Source organism: Rhamphochromis longiceps, linkage group LG14 (genome assembly GCF_057381845.1).
Source record: "Rhamphochromis longiceps isolate RC_006_pf linkage group LG14, R_longiceps_female_GT1.1, whole genome shotgun sequence".
NCBI lineage: Eukaryota > Metazoa > Chordata > Actinopteri > Cichliformes > Cichlidae > Rhamphochromis > Rhamphochromis longiceps.
This window is the reverse complement of record NC_140570.1, coordinates 12,982,302-13,003,052: the sequence shown is the minus strand read 5'-3', so window position 1 is coordinate 13,003,052 and position 20,751 is coordinate 12,982,302. Positions and strand designations below refer to the sequence as shown.

At 38.7% G+C, this 20,751-nt stretch overlaps 2 protein-coding genes across 2 annotated transcripts; both read left to right on the top strand.

The window, feature by feature from the left end:
- Window positions 1-9,192: 9,192 nt before the first annotated feature.
- LOC146653747 (von Willebrand factor A domain-containing protein 5A-like) lies at window positions 9,193-11,443 on the top strand. Its single transcript, XM_085380695.1, has 4 exons — window positions 9,193-9,477; window positions 10,804-10,918; window positions 11,057-11,215; window positions 11,301-11,443. The coding sequence occupies exons 2-4, from the start codon at window positions 10,856-10,858 to the stop codon at window positions 11,406-11,408; spliced, it is 330 nt and encodes a 109-aa protein (XP_085236821.1). The 5' UTR covers window positions 9,193-9,477; window positions 10,804-10,855; the 3' UTR covers window positions 11,409-11,443.
- Window positions 11,444-18,714: 7,271 nt separating this feature from the next.
- On the top strand, window positions 18,715-20,738 carry LOC146653746 (uncharacterized). Its single transcript, XM_085380660.1, has 5 exons — window positions 18,715-18,763; window positions 19,515-20,169; window positions 20,281-20,341; window positions 20,443-20,523; window positions 20,607-20,738. The coding sequence occupies exons 1-2, from the start codon at window positions 18,715-18,717 to the stop codon at window positions 20,123-20,125; spliced, it is 660 nt and encodes a 219-aa protein (XP_085236786.1). The 3' UTR covers window positions 20,126-20,169; window positions 20,281-20,341; window positions 20,443-20,523; window positions 20,607-20,738.
- The last annotated feature ends 13 nt before the right edge of the window (window positions 20,739-20,751 follow it).

The window sequence follows — 20,751 nt, the reverse complement described above, 5'->3', positions numbered from 1 at the left end:
CCAACCTGTTTCATGAATGCACAGCACATTAACTCAGCGTTTGCTCTTAAACTGTAGTTGTTAAAATCTGAAGGCTTGCCTAGTCAAACAGGAAGCAAATATATCCTGATCAGTTTTTATTTTGATCTTATAAACAAATTGGGTATGTAACCAAGGTTTACTGACAAAAGTCTCCTTTATGTCATCAGGTACAGAAACTGGTAATAAATAACCAGTTCATTCACCACCACACGATTTCTGCTGCTGCATTAACCCTCAACTTAATACTTTCAATAACTGACACTGACTTTTCACCTTAAGGAAATCGATATAGTCCCCATTCTATACAGCGATCGAAACAGATCCATAAAACAAACAATTTCAAATATAGTATTGTTTTTCCTCTTGCATGATTTTGACCTGTGCCTACACTGTTGTAAAGTTTTAAGTACACTCAGTACAACAACCCGGATGGTAATTGGACATGTGTAATGACAATACAGTTGAATCCTAATCCTTTATTATGTCGGCCCATTCTTTGTAGCTATAACATCTTCAACTCTTCTGGGAAGGATTTCTGAAGGGTTTAAGAGTGTTCATGTTCATTTCTGATCATGCAAGCAATTGTGAGGTCAGACACTGATAATGGACAAGAAGGCAATCCACCCCAAAGGTGTTCAGGTCGAGGGTCAGGACTCTGTGTAGACCAGTCAAGTTTGTGCACTAGTGTGCAGTCATGTTGGAACAGGAAGGAGCCATCCCCACGCTGTTTCCACAAAGTTGGCAGCATGAAATTGTCCAAAACGTTTTGGTATGCTGAAACATTAATTCTTTCTTACCCACGATACAGTCAGAACAAAACCCAGACTCATTGATCAGATTGCCAGTTGGAGAAACATGATTCATCACTCCAGAGAACACATTTCCACTGCTCTAGAGTCCATTGGCAGTGTGCTTTACACCACTTTATCTGACATTTTGCATTGCACTTGGTGACATAAGGCTTGGATGCAGCTGCTTGGCCATGGAAACCCATTCCATGATGCTCTCTATGCGCTAATCGGAAGGTCGGGTAAATACTTTGATGTTTGGTAAAAGTTTGTGATGGTGAGTTTGAAGTGTTACTAAAAACAAACAGCTGGACGAATAGTTTGCAACACAGTTTAACTGACAACAACATGGTAACATTCTTGGGCATAAAAAGGACAGGTGGACAGATTTCACCCTAGGTGTGTGAATGGTGTCTGTGACAGATTGGTATACCCCACTATCTCTTGAATCAAGATATCGCTGAAATAAACACAGTTTGCATTTTGTTAACTTTACATTTTATTATTAGCACAGAATTAATATTCTTTAGTTTTTTGTTTGAGAGAAAAATAAAATGTTATTTCTTATAACCGCTCAGTTAAATTAGCCAGATATTTAGGTTTTTAATGACAAAAATAATACATCGACTCTTTACATAGAAGCATCTTTGACAAACACAGGTACTTCTGAGAAGTGGTGGGTAAATGGTTAATTTAACAAGGCTTGCAAATGATAGTAACCAAAGTAGTTTTCCTGTGAAACACAACACTACAGCTACAGCATACAAACATACAAACAGCATATATACTGTTATGAGTTCAAATATTGGGGATGGAGACAAGAGAAAAAACCACAATAACAACACTGGTCCGGCCGGGTTAAGTCAAACGATGATTTTAATAGTCACACGCGTGGGAGATGGACACTGTATGCAGACAGCCTCAGATCTCAAAATGGTGGAGCATTAATCAAACTCTTATAGCCTCTGGTGCCCCCACCTTATCATAAAAGCCTAAACATTCACATGCTTTTCTCTCACACGGCGCCTAAGCTACGACCTTGGCTCCCCGTTTTATCTGCTCCTGCTGAGATGGGGCAGAAAACTCCAGCATGCTCTGTTCTCTTCTAATCAGACAAATAAGGCGATGACTCTCTGCAAACAGTATTTCTTATAACATCATAAAACAATATCATTCATCCACAATAAATCAGCAGTCTAATGTAATGCAAATCAGTTTAACTAATGCAATAGTTATCAGCTTCTTCTAATTCAGGAGAATAATGCAAACTAAAACTACATAATAATTCACAATCTTTAATTAGGGGTATAACATGGCATAAAATAATATTATAATCTAACAATACACATTGGGTTTGCTGGGTCATCCATCTGCTTCTCCAGGAATCTCACCTTGATGTGATGACGATTGAGACGCTGCGAATCGTTTTCTTTGGTGCTATCAGTTCAGTCAATGTCAATGAAAAGCTCTGTGGCCCAAAACACAAATATTAATTCAAAAATATATAAAAAGCAGAGTGGAATGGCTTCATTTTAAACTTCCCATTGACCTTTATACATCTACTTATATGTAAATATTGCAGCTTACAGTGACATGTGTCACACAGATAAAAAAAAGATGCAGAATATAAAGTAAAACGTCAATTTATGCCTACGGGCTAGAAAACATTTTGGTAGATATACCTGACTTCTCTGTATATTCATCAGTACAGGGCTTTTCATTCATTCCTGGAGAAAAAGAAAAAAGAAAAACAATAAGATTTAATAAAAACCAGGTGAAGAAGTCTGACTGGACAACAAAACAGCAACTTACTTTGACAAATGTATGGTAATTTTTCATGGCAGTCGGCGTTGGACCACTTGATTTCTTCTGTCTTATTATCAAAGATGACTTTTCCACAGTGGTTGTCAAAGTCAGAGTTGGTGGACGAAGTTCTATTCAACTGTGATTTTACAACATTATACCCTGAAATCCACTTCCACTCAGGTCTGTAGCCAAAAATGGACCTTTGCAGTCCAATCCACACCCCCGTCTTTGAGTCTGTTTTATTTTGCAGTCTTTTCACATCATCCCTTACTTTCTTTTCGCAGATCTCAACCAGGGAGAAATGATCCCTCTGGCAGTCCTCCAAGGCATCAATCCAACTTTTACTTTTGTTGTGTAGACTGACTGGACACAAAAATCGAGAGTAGGTTTTAAAAATGTAATGCACACATATTGTACATAAACTCCATGTCATTATGTTAAATTAAATGCAGTCTTTAAGCAATTTTACTGTGTTGGGTAGAGCTTACTGTTAGCAGCAGGGTACTCAGCACATTGAAATTTAATCTTTACTTTCATGCCATTCTTTGATGTCATGTTAAAGCAGATATTTCCATTCCTTTTGTGGAGGAAAATATACAGGTGATTTATTGAAAGCATGTGTGGCACCAAATATACTGAATCTTTGTATTCAGTAATTGAGTACACATGAAACATACTGTTGTGTAAGATTAACAGCTGTTTTGTTGAAAGTGACATTTGGGTGGCATTCAGGCTGAGTGTAGTTTTCCTTACAAACTGTATCGTTTACAGAGACCTTTATAATTCCTGATACACAAAACCAACATATAAAGATTCATCAGAGAAAATAACACTGCATGTGTGCTTAAAGTATTTCTTAAACAATGTACTGGTTTGCAGTGCTTACCATTTTCTACCGCTAGAGAGGAATTCAAACACTTTCGCTCTCTGTAATTGGTGCCAGGACATGTTCCTGAGCTGTACATCGAGTACATCGAGTCCAACGAGTCCAATTTTTGAGCCACAATTTTCAGTGTGAATTGGTTTCTGTTGCTCATACAACATTCAAGTTTCCAAGTTAAATTGCCAATTTCTAAATCTCCTGCATTTGGGCACACATAGGAAGAGAAAACAAAGTGCAGCTGGACTGTTGCTGTAACAGAATAAGACCAGATCAACAGTTTAAGTATCATTTAGTCATTTGTTTTTTTTGCATTACTGTTATCTAAAGAAATTTAGAATTTAAAGAAAGGTGACTGGACTTCTTAAAGATGTTTCAGCTGAAGAACTTCTCAGGTAAGAGGTGAAAGTCTACAAGAAACTTTAAAAAGTCCAGTTGCTTTTCTTTCCAAACTCCTTAGACCTGAGAACCTGCACAGACACATTACTGTTATAGTTCATCTTTAAAAAACGTACTGATATATATGTAGTATATTTATGTATATGCAAAAATGTAAATACAAAAAAAGTGCATTATTTTTTACATTTCTAATTATTTAAATTTTAAAGGCAAATATGTTTTTGTGTTATTTTCTTCAAGACCATGCAAAAAATTTGAATTTCTTTACTCTTTTTGAATATAGACTGTAATGTTCAGTTCACGTTACTCTTCATGCTTTTTAAATGTTTGCACCACTTTAACTAAATGCTGTAAGCTCCATAACAACAGGAAATATTTGTTTATTTATTAATTTTAGAATCTAGGTACATCATATTCAGTGATGGGAATAACAGCGTTACAAGTAACGGCGTTACTAACGGCGTTACTTTTTTCAGTAACGAGTAATCTAACTAATTACTATTCCTATCGTTACAACGCCGTTACAGTTACTAACAAGAACATGCGGTCCGTTACTATTTTTCAACAAACAGACTGTTGAAGCTGTGTTCATCTTACCACATCTTATATCAGTTGCACGGAAGTAGCTGACTACATAAGTAATCTGGACGCTACAGCTTTAAGCAGCTGTGCGCGCTCCCGCGGACGGTAATCACGATCACTTTCTAGCACAACACCTGGAGCTAAGGAGGCAAAACAATCGCATGAGTGCTGCTGTTTGACTGAGGAAGAATAAAGTAGTCGTGGCAAGCCAATCACATGACCACTTCAAGACAAAGCAACAAGGTGATATATACCAGTTTTTAAATTGTGTCGAGTAAAACCAGAGTCACGATAAACAATATATACGTTTTTTCCTCAATAGTTTCGTCATGTTTACTGGCTAAGGACAGCGCAGCAAGCACTCTCTGCTTATGAACCCCCCCCCCCCAAAAAAAAACCCAAACAAAAAACAGGGGAAGTTTTAGGAGTGACGGTGAGAGTGAGAGAGAGAGCGAGTTTTGAGATTTGAGAGATTTGTGATGTTTAGCGTGTTTGGAGTGTGTAGTTAATGTGTTGTCTTGTGTAGTTAGTGTGTAGTGTTGTGGATAGTTTTGTGTTGTGTGTCAGAACAATGAGGCGACTGCTGTCTCCGGGTAGAAACATGAGTGATACACCTGCTGCTGTCAGACCTGCAGGTATCAGGCTGTGATGTTCTCCTTTATAGTGGACAGAAATTATTTTTTTGGAGTGGCACAAATAATATGTGTGGCATCTTATTTAATGCAGAACAGCTGATTGTTATATAGATAGTTTGAAATGGTTATTTTTAAAAAAAGGTAAAAGATAAATGGCTGCAAATAACTTTGTTGTTTGCAAAACTTGTGCATAGTATTTTAAAATTGACAATTTATATTTGCATTTAAAGTTATGAAATATGATTCATTAAGCATGTGTGTGGTTATTACAGTAAAAAATATAACTTTTTCTACTCTGGTTTTATGTTTTTTGTCTGATTTTAGATCAATTGTGTTAATACAGTGTGTCAAAATGAAAACATAACTGTAAATTCAGACACGTGAGGTTGTGCTGAAAAGAATGATACCAAACAAGGCAAATAAACTGTTTTTAAAGGTGAAATGTGGAGGGAAAATCAAAAGTAGTTAAAAATGGCCAATTATACCCTGGACCCCAGAGGGTTAAACGTTTTTTTTTTAAAGTAACGCAATAGTTACTTTTCCAGTAATTAATTACTTTTAGAATATTGTAACTCAGTTACTAACTCAGTTACTTTTTTGAAGAAGTAACTATTAACTATAATTAATTACTTTTTCAAAGTAACTTGCCCAACACTGATCATATTTAACATTTATAACAATGATCATTCACCAAAAAACATACCTAAAAGTAGTGAAAGAGGGCTCAGCAATTCCATGGCCTGTAAATACAAAAGTCAAAATAAAAACCCAACAACAACAAAAAAAAACAGAAAAAGTTGAACACATGGGATTTTATGCAAAATAATATACCGTTAATATTGGTACATCAAAATCCAACATGACAATATGCACTTTGAATAGGGCAGTATAGTACTTTGGTAGTCAAATCGTGACAGATACCACTGACAAACAAAGGCTTGTCTGTGCAGTTCTCTTCTGATGAAATACACAAACTTCTGCCAATGAACTCACATGAACTTGACCTTTAACTCGAGACTATCAGAGAAGTTATTCTTACTAAAAAAAGGCTCATGAAGGCTATCCCTGTGGACCTTTTGCCAGTTTATATAATGTTTACACAGAAATATTAAAGTGTTTAATAATTAATAATAATAAACATTTAATCATTCTACGAGTTCTTTTTGTGTTAATTTTAGAAGGAAGTTCTTAGGATTTACACAATCTGGTAATTAGTAATCTAATTTCAACTTACCTTCTCAGTGAAAACTTGCTGTTGGTCTCTGAAATATAACAGAGCTTTAGACTGGGAAATGTAAACTTGTGTCTCTGTATGGAGATACTAAACTCATCCCTGTTTTGACTATACAAACACGCCCACCAACACACCATACAGGGCTAGGATCTTATTAACACTGGGGGCCTCGCCCAGCCTTTTTTTTTTTTCTAATTTGTCCAGCTCTGGTCTCATAGCTTCTGCCTCTGTTGCACCTTCTAAATTGATAATCTGTCTTCTTCTTCTTCTTCAACTTCCCTGCTGTTATTTTTACTCTGAAATCTTAAGCTTGATTTACTTTGTAAGGACATAGTAACCCGATATTCTTTATTAGAAGTCCTGAGAGTTTCAGAGTAACAGACAATTGGCGTCACACAGTAACCATGGTTACGCACTGTCACGCGCACCTGTGCAAACAGTCTGAGAGAGACTGTGCTGTTGTTTAATAACAGACATCACTCTGAGCATTATGCATGATTTCATCTTTACATGTTGAACTTGTTGGCATTTTTCACTACCCACCAGCGTAAACTAAGAATACAAATATTTACAATGGTTTGTGTGTAACCTTTGAGGACTCGCAGTGTGTCGACTGAAGAAGGCATTCTGTCCACGCACAGACACAAAGCAATTTGAGCACACACTTAAAACTATTTTACAAATGCATACATCCAAACCTGAGCACACACTGTGCACACAAATGTCTAAAAGTACACGCAACTGCCTTCTCGCTCCCTTACAAAACCTTAAATGTGTGGACGAATCGTCTGATACGCACCGATCATGTTGCATGCCCACGTGGGGTTTTGAGGCAAATTTAACGCTGTCACTCAGGGATGGGCAACTCCAGGGCTCGAGGGCCAGTGTCCTGCAGGTTTTAGATATCACCCTGGGTCAACACACCTGAATCAAACGATTAGTTCATCACCAGGCCTCTCGAGAATTTCAGGACATGTTGAGGAGGTAATTTAGCCATTTGAATCTGTTGTGTTGGATCAAGGACACATCTAAAATCTGCAGGACACCGGCCCTCGAGGCCTAGAGTTGCCCACCCTGGCACATATCATCTGCAAATGTAAGCTGCGATCATGTCACAGTGTAAAACTGGGACATCTGGGCCTCCAATGCCTAACTATTAGTTAGCTTATACTCACTCCAGAGTCTGATTCACAGCCACGCTGAGCACTGGCTGACTTTTCCTAGCATCTAGCAGCAGATTATTTAAACTGTATACTAACGTTTATAGGCTACTGTATAGTTTCTCTAATTGGTAAATCACATTTTCTAGTTGATTTAGAAAAAGACACGTCCACGTCCCCAAAACAAGACAAAACATTTGTGTGCACAGAAAGGTTTTTCAAAGAAAAAGAATATCTGATTCGTAAAACTAAACAAATTGCCTTGTATTTGTGTGTGGATTGAGGCACGCACTTGTGAGCCCTCAAAGGTTACACACAAATGATTGTACATATTTGTAAATCTTAGTTTATGCTTGTGGATCATATCGTAGGTTTTGCAACCCTTTTGAGGCAACTTTCCCTCCATAAGTCTATGCTGCAACAGTAACAGGAGACGGCTCCTCTGTTGAAGTGCTTTAGTTATAATAAGAGGCATTCAAACAAGTAGACATCTTAAATGTTTTTGTACATTCAAAGAGTAAGTAGAGTAATGTTTATTTATATACCACTTTAAGATACGAACGAGTCACAAATTGCTTTACAGAGGTAATAAAAATGTGGTCAAAATGGACACACCCGAATTACGTAAAGCAACACAAATCACAAAAAATTACTCAAATGCCTTTCTAAATACATTAATTCACAGCTATTTTTTAAAGGATGCCACAGTGTTGATGGGCCAAAGACAGAGGGGTAAGTTGTTCTGCAGTTTTAGTTTCAAAAGGTTTCGATCTCTGGACCTCAGGATTTGGTTTGAAGAATAGGTGTCGAGTAGACCGGAGACATATAAGTGGCATCCTCTCCTCCGAAGGCCATAAAAGAAAGAATGAAGATTTTGAACTGATATGTAAATCTAACAGTAAAGCCAGTGCAGACACTTTAATAATGGAGTGATATGAGAGAATTTATGAGTGGGATAAAAGCCTTACAGCAGCATTTTTGGCAGATTGGAGATGATTAATAGATGATTTAGACAGACAATACCATAGAGCACTGTAGTAATCTAAGTGGGAGGAGATGAAAGGATGAACAAGCATCACCATTTTTGAAAAAAGTAAAATAAAAATACACATGGCAAAAATAAACCGTACAATAACATTAGGGTGTTAGACTGACCATCTCACAGACATTCTGAGTTAATGTGTAAATTCACATTGTTGCACTTTAAAGTCTCTTAACTATTAATCCACTACATCAACTGCTTTGCAGCACAGCTGCTGAAGTCACATGTTACAGGCCTGAATGCATTTTCCTTTTAACGAATCCTTCTTTTATGAGGTTTGACCCTATTCAAACAACATCTGGGACTCGAGAGCAAAAGATTGAAAATACTCTGAATATATATCATCAGTGGTAACTGAAACCACTGATGAAGCATGTTTTTTTCATGATGACATATTATATTTGTTTCACAGGATCCAAAGACTCGAACCTATTTTTCATCTATTTATAACTAATGTGTTTCCAGTCATTGTTCTATACTTAGTCTTTATTTCCAGGAAAGCTTTCATTACAATTACTTGACATGTTTTTTTGTTTTTCGCAAAGAAAAGGAAACACATCTGCTTCCACCTCATGCAAATCTAAACCCGGAAAATAATCGCGCGCATGCGCACACGCACACGCACGCACTAACACATTCTCCAACCACACACACCCATCTTTTGCTCCATTGCGGTTTATTTCACACCTCAAACATTTAGTAAACAATTAAGCAAATACAAGTAATCTGCAATAAATTACATTTAGTAAGAAAATAAACTACTAACTCTTTTACGCTACGTCCACACCTACACGGGTATTTCTGAAAACGCAGCTGTTTCGTCCACATGTAAACGGCGTTTCAAATCACCGAAAACTGAGATTTTTTAAAACTCCGGTTTTGCGTTTATGTGTGGACGAGGAATACAGAGTTCGTCACGCAACGTCAAAGGTATGTGTCTTTTTTCACGTCACGCTGTGCGCCACGTTATTGTTTACATGACATGAATTGCAGAATAGCAGGTAGAGACAAAATACTGTTAATCTGACAATCTGCAGGTTTTACACGCTTACATACACACATGCAGCTACTGTTCCTCTATTTACAAAGGCAGAGGCGTCACGGTGTGATTACTTTACATGTAGTTGTTTTTTTCCGGTGTAATAATATTCAACATTGCTGTCAATACATTTTTCAATCCCTCTGCAAAATAGGTTTAAAAACATAAACAACTGTGGGATGCTGTTTGTCCGTGATTTGAACCGGGGGAACAAATTGTGGCCTGATGTCATTTGTATCCCGCTGTATCTTTACTGTATAAAGAGCTAAAATCTCCAAAATGTCAGGAGTAGTTAGTAATTACAACAAGTGTTTGTGAACTAAAAATCAAGAATGCGGGATACTGTTTGTCCGTGATTTGGAGAGGCCAGCGCTGCTCCCGACGAAGGGAAAACCAATTCTGCAGGGGAGACCTACCTCGGCACTTGTGCAGGTGAAGCCAAAGGGAAGATTTGCTTCATCATATTTTCTAGTCTTTGGCTTAGAATGAAGTTGGTTTGGAAACATATTCAGCGATGCTTCATCTCCTGATTTGCGTTTGTGGAGGCGCCCCATGCTAGCAGTGTCCAAGCATTGTTTTTTTTTTTTTGTTTTGTTTTTTCCTTTTCATACTGCGCCTCCCTTGCAATGGCTCTGTGCCCTCCTTAGGGGGCGGGCCCCACACTTTGGGAAGGTCTGGTGTAGAGTATGGTGAGGAGGCTCTGAAGAAAGTTGAGCAAATGGAGGCTGATCTTGGAGGAACAGAGATCCTGGAGCCCCTCAAACATATTTACAGCCAACCCTGCATTACACACACACACACACACACACACACACACACACACACACACACACACACACACACACACACACACACACACACACACACACACACACACACTTTAATGATGTCATTCTTTAGTCCTTCCTTTTTTTCTCATTCATTACTCCAACTTGTAAGTTGACCATGAATCAAGCCCTGTATCAGTCTCATATAATCTGCTAATTATACATGAGTTGATCTGTTGAGTGGCTCCTACTGTTCCTCTCACTCTTGCTTTTTTTAACTTGTTAAAACACTTTACTGACAGCATACATACATGAAAAAGTGTGTGTAAACTCTCCTCTCCAGCTGTTTGTCTTTACTGATGCAGAGGTGGGGAACACCAAAGAAGTGATCGATCTGGTGAAGAAGAACTCATGTCCTCTGTGTACTCAGCAAAAGCTGTTGTATTGCAGGTGTTTCTCTTTTGGGATTGGGGAAGGGGCCAGCTCTGCTCTCATCAATGGGATGGCCAAGGAAGGAGGAGGTCACGCTCAGTTCATCACAGGGACTGACAGGATGCAACCAAAAGTAAGACATAAACACAATTACAGGTCAAGTTAAACATTGCAGCAGCAGCAGATACATATTGGAGATCAGACCTGCAGTGAGTAAAATGTCTGTTCCAGCTGTTTGTGTATATTTGGAGAGTTTTTCATTATTTTTCAGGTGATGCAGTCGCTGCGATTTGCTCTGCAGCCAGCTGTGGTCGACATCTCAGTCACATGGGATTTACCAAAGGAAGTGTCTGTCACTGTCCTCTCTCCACCAATCACAACACTTTTCCAGGGTCAGAGGTCACTGATTTATGCCCAGCTCACTGGACAGGTAGGAGCAGCAGCCTCTCATGTTGTTGTTTAGGTATTTGATGACAGTAATTAACGTGACTTCTAACACTGTAATTCTGTGTCAGTGCTCAGAGGCAGCAGAGGGCTGTGTGACGCTGACGTACAGCCTGGCAGGTCATCCCTCTGAGAACCAGCTGCACTTCAGTCTCAGACCTGCAGAGGACGCTGGGTAAAGCAGTTTAACACAAACAACACTTCTGTTTTGAATTGTGAGTTTCCACGTGTTGAATTTAAAACAGTATTTTCAGAAACTTAACTCTACTTACTGGAAAACAGTTAATAATACCCAAACCTAATGCTGTGTGTCTAGTTTTAAACATGTTTCACTTTTTCCTAATCATTATTTCTTGGATTAGGGATATCATAACATCTAATAGTATATCATTACTGACCACAAACATATTAGACATGACAGAGTAATCTCAGTCTGCAGTTTGTGTGAAATCAAGGAGACATTGTTTGAATTCAAGTCCAAACACTATTGTGCAATAATCTGACACTTTTACTCTAAAATACACTAAGAACAAACAGATTGACACACACAGGAACATCACCAACAATAACTAATTTGTGTCCTCAGAGCCTGCTTTTGTAAAGAATGACAGACTTGTCTGCACATTGCACACTGTCATAGTGTTTGTTTAGAGAAGAAAACAAAGTCTGTCTGACTTTTAGAGGCAAATCCATCAGCAGCAGAAAGAAATCGAGATCCTGTCAGGACTCCTTCAGCCTGATAACTGGGGTTAAGTAAAGACAGCATGTCTGTCTGGACTAAAGGTCACCATCCTCTGTCAGTATGTGCGATAGAAACAAAGTATAGCACGATAAATCTTGAAAATATAGTCACTGGCAATACTGCATAATTTTATTTTTTTTTAAAAAGCATTTTTAGAGTTTAGTAGGAAGAAACACAGAGGTTTTACAGTGAGTTAAATGCACTGTTGTCTATGTTTACCAGATTCTCGTTAAAAATCTTTAGATTTCTATTTGGTTTCTTAACAATGTCTCCATGAAGCCCTGTAACACAAATCAATTAGTTAAAGTACAGTCATGTCTTAAAGACATCAAGGCCTGGATGACCTCGAATTTCCTGCTTCTAATTTCAGGCGAAAGCGAGTTTTTGTGCTCGACCCTAAAAATGTTAGAAACACAGAGTCCAGATACTTGACTCCCTCTGCATCCTTGTCTTTCCCCTCACCCCCAACCAGCAGATAGTTGCCCTCCCTGAACCTGGTTCTGCTGGAGGTTTCTTCTCTTTTAAACAGAGTCGTTCCCTCCCAATGTTGCCAAGTGCGTGCTCATAGGGAACATCTGGTTGTTGTGTTTTTCTTCTCTAATATTATAGGGTCTTTAGCTTAATATGCAAAGTGACTTAAAGCAACTACAGTTGTGAAGTAGTGGAATATAAATAAAATTCAAATTGGCTAATTGCAAATGATAAATGATCATTTATACAGTCTATCAAAGTGATTATGGGGGATTTCTGCTAAGCTGCAGCCTCTCTTCACTATAACTCCTGTTAAAACTATTTTAGGATCATGTTCTTTTACCAAAACAAATACCACAACATTGAAGTCTAGGGAGCCAGCTTCAGTGTTAACTTAAGCACAGCTCAGTAATTTCTTAAGCTGATGGGTAGTTTTTGTTTTTACTACCCAAGTTACTAGCTGCTTGTTAAACAGTAACTTCAAACTGTCAGTAAAACCAAGTCCAGCTTAGTTAACTCATGGATCATTCCATTTGTAATCAACACGGGTCTTCTGCTCAACCATCCATCATTTTCATAAAAAATGTTAAGATACAAAGTGTGGGCACATATGATGAGTGCTGTGAAATTTTAGGTTCAAATAATAAATACTACTCAAAATAAGTTCCTTTGAAAAATGCTCTGTCAACCCACTTTCAGGCATGTTATTTTTTCACGCACTGAAATCTGATGCCATCTCAAAAACCAAGAAAACTCCCTGAAGTTTTCAGACATCAAAATGAATGAGGCTCTATAATTTTGGAAAAATTATGCTCTTTCATTTTATTTTCAACCTGGACTAAGCAAAGTTGTACTACTAAAACAAAAATATCAGTAGATTTTTCTGTCCAACAAGAATATGTGCATATTTTTCATTTGCGAGACTTGAGGGACTCCATTTCAAATCATCAGAGCTGCGGTTGCAGGGTGGTTGGTGCCTGTTGTGGTGGTAACCACTGAACCATACCGCCTAAAGATTATGGCCACCCATTTGGCGACTCAGGAGGGGAAAGAGGTGATCTACCTGCACTGTGCATAGTGAGGGTGGAGTGCTGCTGACTTCGAATGAGAACACTGTCGGGTGGTGGAAGGAATGCTTCAAGGACCTCCTTAATCCCACTGGGATGTCTTCCATGGAGGAAGCAACAAGGAGGTGGAAAAGTCAAAGCCTGAAAGGATGCACTGCTGTCAATTTAAATATTAACACAAAATGATGATGTGAGATAAAACAGATTTGATTCTATAATTTGAACAAAATAACATGATATAATTAAAAACACACCATAAAACAAATAAAATGAAGTCAAACTAAACGTAGGCCTGCCTCACAGCCTGAGAATAAACATCTGCATATCAGAAGCTAAAACACTGGTGGTAATCACACTCCTAACCTCCCACTGAGCTGCACCAGCGTCTGATATTATCCAGAAACCACACGGCAGCAGAAATTATTTTCCTCATCAGTTGTTGTAAAAACATGTCAGCACATTATTTTAGAGCATTTATGACATCACAGTTTGGGATTTCATCAGGAAGAGCATCCAGTGTAATAATCTGCCAAATCAAGTCGAGTGTGTGGATGCTGGAAATGTCCTGCTGGGCTGCAGCGTGAAGAAAGAAGCTCTGGGACTCTGAGGGTTTTCTTAAAGTAGCTTCATCTTCAGAGTGAACAGAAGCAGGTCTGCTTACTCCACACTGCCTTTGATACAGAGCTGTTTTATATCATCAACCCCTTTTACATGTTTATTTGTCATGAATTATGTACCTAATATTGGTTTTACCATTGTGGAAAAAAAGTATGTCAAAATTGTCTGAATACTCCTAACACAGTAGAAGATTGGACCACTGCTGTGGCAGCTCATTCACAAAGTGTTTTAATTCCTTTTCTCTGCCACTAGATGGCGATTATGTTCATGTTTTTACTGATTTCACACAGAAACACCAAAACCAATCTAGAATCTCATCAATTCGAGAAAGACCACAACCAATACAGCCTTCGTTCGAACAAAATCATACAATTGATTGTCCCAAAAATCAGAACAGAATTGGGGAAAAAGGTTTTAAATACGCTGCCCCTGCTTCCTGGAATAATCTGCAGAAGGAACTCAAATTATTAGAATTGGTTACCTTGGGAGAGTTTAAGTCTGTCTTAAAGGAACGAGAGAACAGCTCTTTTACTCAGTGTGATTGTTTTTAATGTGTTATTGTATATTTTACACATGTTGGTATGGGATATTGTATTTGTTTTAAATGTTATGTGGTATGTGACTTTTGTTGCCATGATGCCAGGTCTCTCTTGGAAATGAGATTTTTAATCGCAATGAGATTTTTTTTTACCTGGATAAATAAAGGATTAATAAAAAAAGAGTGTCCGTCTTTCTCTCCATCTTCAAGCTGGCCAAATGTCATGACTTTATATCAGTAAATAGTTTTAACTAATTAAGAAAATGTTATGTGGAGTGTCCCTTATTTTTTCCAAAAGTTAGATCATAAAGAGGTTTATAATTACTTAACACTCACTAACTCTCGCTGACATAAAATCTTATATCACTTTAAAGGTTTGTTTAAAAAAAAGAGAGGCAAAAATGATGTTTTCCTCATTATACTGATATTTGTCATTATACCATCCATAGATCATAAAAGTCAAGAGCATATTTACAAAAACAAACATATTCCTTTTCTGTCACTTTTTATGGTTTTAAACTAAAATAGCTGTAAAATAGTTTTGGTTGTCCAGTGATGTTTCTTCTGTCTCCTCTCCTCGTCCAATCTCTAAAGTAGAGTCCAACTGCTCCCTGGACCCTCTGCAGTACCTCAACACTGATCAAACCCAGGCCACGGTAGGTAGAGTGCTGATGTGTCTGCTGTGTGTGGTTGTTACTTCTTCCTGAGGAATAAATATGAATGTGTTTGTGGTGTGCAGGTCAAGCTGGCTGCAGGACACAAGTTTGACAGAGATGTTGAACTGCTGATTTATTACAAAGACGCCCACCAGCCCACTGCTGTGGTGGAGGCAGGACAGGCCTCTGCTGAGCCGGGTGAGTGAAAAATAAGTGAAGTCATTAGTTTGCAAATAAAAATTCAAGATCCCAGTTCTTCAACCTGGAATTTAATTGTATTGGAATATATTAGAAACTGTAAACTTGACATTTTTCTGTCCTTTTCATGTCTCTGATGTGTTCAATGGCTTCATGTGGAGAGTTTGTGTTGGTAGTGAATCAATCTGAAAATATGAGTAATACTCGCACCAGCAGTGCCAGAGTATTCATAAAGTGGTGTTAGAGTTACAAAATCTTTCCTCAAATCGTTCCTCTCACACAGTGGCCTCACCATCTTTCCCTCTTCCCTTCAGGACAGTCCTCTGCTCCTGTTGAAGAGTTTACCAATGGGCTGCTATTCAAACATTTTACAGTTTGGGGTCTCGTTGTGAACACATCTTCCCGTGAGTTGTATTCATGTGATCTCAGTGACTTAAAGTGATATCACTGTAAAACACCATGTTGCCTTTGGATGATTCTGCAAAACTCCAGGTTATGTTTGATTTACTTGCTAAAACAGATTACTGAAAGCATACTTGTATACCTGCCAAAGAGTTGAGCTTTTGCTTGTGTAGGTGAAAAAACTCTCCTCTCTTGCTGTTTGTCTTTACTGATGGAGAGGTGGGGAACACCAAAGAAGTGATTGAGAATTCAGGTTCTCTGCGTACCAAACCTGTGTGTCTTAAAAACAGCTGTTGTATTGCAGGTGTTTCTCTTTTGGGATTGGGGAAGGGGCCAGCTCTGCTCTCATCAATGGGATGGCCAAGGAGGAGGTCACGCTCAGTTCATCACAGGGACTGACAGGATGCAACCAAAAGTAAGACAATGAGTCATAACAATTATCATGAAAAGGCAAGATGATATTAGTATTTGAACAGAAGACATAAATTCCAAAAACATAAATGTATATTTTTTCAGGGTTTTTCATTATTTTTCAGGTGATGCAGTCGCTGCAGTTTGCTCTGCAGCTGACTGTGGTCGACATCTCAGTCATATTGGATTTACCAAAGGAAGTGTCTGTCACTGTCCTCTCTCCACTAATCACAACACTTTTCCAGGGTCAGAGGTCACTGATTTATGCCCAGCTCACCAGGACAGGTAGGAGCAGCCTCTCATGTTGTTGGCAAACTAGATCAATCTGCTGGAACATCTGATTTTAGGACAATCACTTGCTTTTCCAAAGGACACTGACAACCAGACGTTAGATGCCACAGCCCTGGCCCACGGTATCCCCCCCCCCCCCCCCCCCCCCCCCCCATGCATGCGGTGGGCCTTCTGTAGAAAGAGAGCAGCTTAATGAAGGTGACAAGGTGAAAATAGGGTGATTGATGTGCCGGTGCTGTGAGGGCATGTATAACACCACCTGCCCAAGTGTTGAATATAAGGAGGCTTTGAAGAATCTACAATAATTGTGTGTTGTTTGTACATGAATCACAATGTGTTACTTCAGAGGAGTGATGTTTTCAGGGGTTTTTTTTCTGCGCTGCAGAAAATTGAAAAACTACTGTGAACTTGGTGGATCTGTCCAGATCTTTGACTGGAAACTATTTCTATGAATGAGTGGTTCAAAAATGTGTAAGTGAAAAGCTGCCATATTTCAGGTCCCAAAGTCAAACGAACACTGAGGGATCACTGAGAGCTAAAAACGGTCTAACTTCTTTCATCTTTAATAAAATGATCAGCGTTGCTGTTTTACCGGGTTTAACAATTAAGTTTAACATCCAGGCATCCAAGAAAACAGAGTTTATTCAATTTAACTGAGTTAGAGGTTTGCAGTAAGTTAGCTCGCTAGTTTCCATCTAAACATGATCATCATAAGCAGTGTTACCAATTCATACACTGGTTTATCATCTAGACTTTTTGTCTCATGCAGCACCATGATCAGGTCCAGGTTTTATTTCATCTTTGATTTTTCAGCTGCTGTGCCTGAGCAGCCTCCCAGAGACCCTTTGTTGCAGTTAGTCTTCCTCCAGAAACCATCTGGCTGCTTGATCCAGGTCTGGCTGCTGCACCGGGAAAGAGCAGTGAGGAGGTGGATTGATAAATGAAATTCATAACAAAAATTCATAATGGACTTTTTCCATTTAGGAATAATAAAAATCAGCTTTCTTTTTAATTGCTATTAACTGACAGTCAGATAACCAGCTTTTAAAAACATATTCATAAACACTTTGCAATCAACAAAATTTACACAGAGGTTATAGATGAAATGAAAAGTATCACGTGTTTTCGTGTTTATAACTCTGTTATTGTACATATTCTGTGTTATACATCATAATCATTCCAGTCTCTCTCTTCTTTTTTTTTACTGTTTTAATCTTTATAAAACTCTTATTTATTTATTTATTTTTATGATTTCTGCTGCCCTATTGGTCTGGTCTCTCTTGAAAATCTGAAAACGTGATATTCATAATAAAAGGATTTAAAAGTTTACTGCCAAAAATTATTAAACTTCATAACAGAAATGTGCTAACTGGCTTGAAATAGATTGAAACTGTTATGAGATTGCTTCAGGGAGCAGACATGACACCGTCTTTTAGGTTTCGCCATCACTTTGTATTATGCACACAACACCACCCTCCTCTGGCTTCCACGTGAACTGCACCTTAAACATCAACTGTTTACAAATGTCATGACACAAACAAACGTTTCAATACCGTAAATCACTTTTTGGACTGCGATCACTTTTTGGCACAATATCGGCTCTGATAACATTTAAAGCGCATTGAAAAACTATTCTTTAATGCTAAAAATCCATTATCAATTGTAATTATTTAATTATTAATTTAAATTTCAGATATCGATCTTCATTTTTGTAAACTGGTGAATTAATGATTTTTTTAAAGAATTAAAACGACAAAGTTTGGCAACATATTTTTTATAAAGGATGAATAAAACAGTAAAATAAAATGAGAAATATATATATTTTTGAAAAAGCTATGATAATTAGACGAACTTTATTTAAAATAAATAAAATTGATTTTCGGTGGCACTGGGAGTCATGGTGATGATGACGTGTTTGAGTGCAGGTATAAAAGCAGGAGGCAAAATTGGAATTCGGGTTTCACGTTTGAGCGCAAACAGGAGCTTTTTCCCACTAGTGCTGTGAAAACTCGGATTTTTCAAACTACAGCCAACGTTTGAAAATCTTCAAGAAGGATTTGCAAAATGACTTCTACAAACTTCAGTCGCGAGATGCACCTGTTCTCCCTTTTCATTGACGAGGTGTTAGATCAACGCTATGGTGAGTACAGCAGGCTAATATGTCAGAGTGCTAGCAAACAAATACAACTTAGATTTTTGTCTTTTATTGTTTGGAAGTAGGACTTCATGAGTGTTAACGTTTAGGATGAGATGTTTCATACTTGAGTAACATCAATTTTAACATGTGCCAGTACACTATAAAGATGGCGCCATGTTTTTTTTTAAATCGCTGGAAAAAAAAACAATTGAATGCACGCGCCCTGGAAACGACGTAAGGCATTGGAGGACGCTGACGTCAGCGCGCGGCCGTTTTTGCATGTAGAGGGTTTGAGTTGACATGTTTGGGCTGCTGGCGCTGAGTTATACGTGAAAGTTTCATAGATTGTGAATTTTATAAAGCTGGAGAATGGAGTTTTAAAAGTTCACAGAGTCGCTGGATGAGTTTGAGATTGAAACAGTGTGTGCCTGCAATAAGGAGGTGGGAGGTTTCTCACCTAAATGTAGCTGCTTTATTCTCAAAATATCGATGCTCAACTAATATGAAGATATTACTCCTTAATGTGAATGCGTATTAAAACCTCAGTGAAAGTCCATGCAGCCTTACACTGCATGAAAACTTTTACCAAAAAAGGTGAAGGCTTTCATAAACAATGAGTTCTGCTGGGAGCTTCTTACTGTTTGTGTGTGGAAGAGCTTATGATGATGTAAAGCCATGTCTGGACAATTTAAATTCAGGCTTTAGTTTGTGTGATCACATGATTAACGTACACGCATGCTTTGCTTTCTCGTAGCTGAGCTGGTGAGTCCAATCACTGCTCCTCAGATGGTCGTCATTAACTTGAGGAACCGTGAACTGAGCAGCAGCCAACTGGACTCCATGTCCCACCTGGTCCTCACTCTTTACCATAACCTGGTGACGGGGTCCAAGGACTTTCCTTACATACCTTTTAAAGGATTGTTCCATCGGGACCAGGTGACGACACCATTTGTCCATGTGAGGCAGAGCCAGAGAGAGAACACCACTCCTTCTCCTCCTACGGACTCACCAGCTGGCATGATGCTGCCGCCTGCGGGCTCCAGCTCTCATCCACGCTTCCTGACTCCAGTTCTTCCAGAGAAAGCGGATCTTGCTGTGCTGAAGGCAGATCGGAGGAACCGTGTCGGCACCTTGACTGTCGACGGCCTCCTCGTCACCAGAGTCATCTCCACTGTTTACCGAACAGAGGACACTGAGATGACGAACCGCTGGAGAATAACAGACTACAGCGCGGACGGCAGAGTTCTCACTTCGGTGCTCTGCCGTTTTCTAAATATGTCGGCAAAGCGTGCTAAGAGGAAGGCTCCGGAGGAAGAGAGCAGCATCCGGAGCCCGAGTCCAGCAAGGAAGCGCTTGAGATTATAATATACAGTGAAGCATGTCGAACGTCAGCAAGCCTGAACAAAGTGGTAAGTAGTAAATAGTGCTTAAGGTTGTTTCTAAAATAATGTCCTAAAATATTTGAAAATCGTCGAGGTTTTAACTTTTATTCTTTCTTTTCTGCCTCTTGTTTCTAAAAGTCAGGAAAAAGAGTCACGCTGCGAAGAAACTCCACACAGAAGATTTTCCCTCAGTAAAATGGTAAATATATTCATCTTGTTATGACGTTTGCTCACAATAACCAGGAGTGTTCCTGTGTTTCTGAAGTGATTTACTCTCATTTGGTGTTATTTCATCCAAAGACAACTGAGGGTCTTCAGAGCAGCGTGAACGGCCGTCACCTGAGAGCAAGACAGTCCTGGCGCCTTTGTGGTTCCCTCCAGGTACTCCAGCTTCATCCCACAGTCCAGAGAGATGCAGTTAGGTTGAATGTGAGTGTGAATAGTTGTCTGTTTCTCTGTGTTAGACTGACCTGTCCAGGTTGTACTCCTGCCTCTGGCCCCATAACAGCTGGGATGGCTCCAATCTTGAATTGGATAAGCTGAAGAAATGGATGGAAGGATGATCCAAAGAGAAACATTAAAGGCCCTCTCACAAAAAAAAGATAAGAA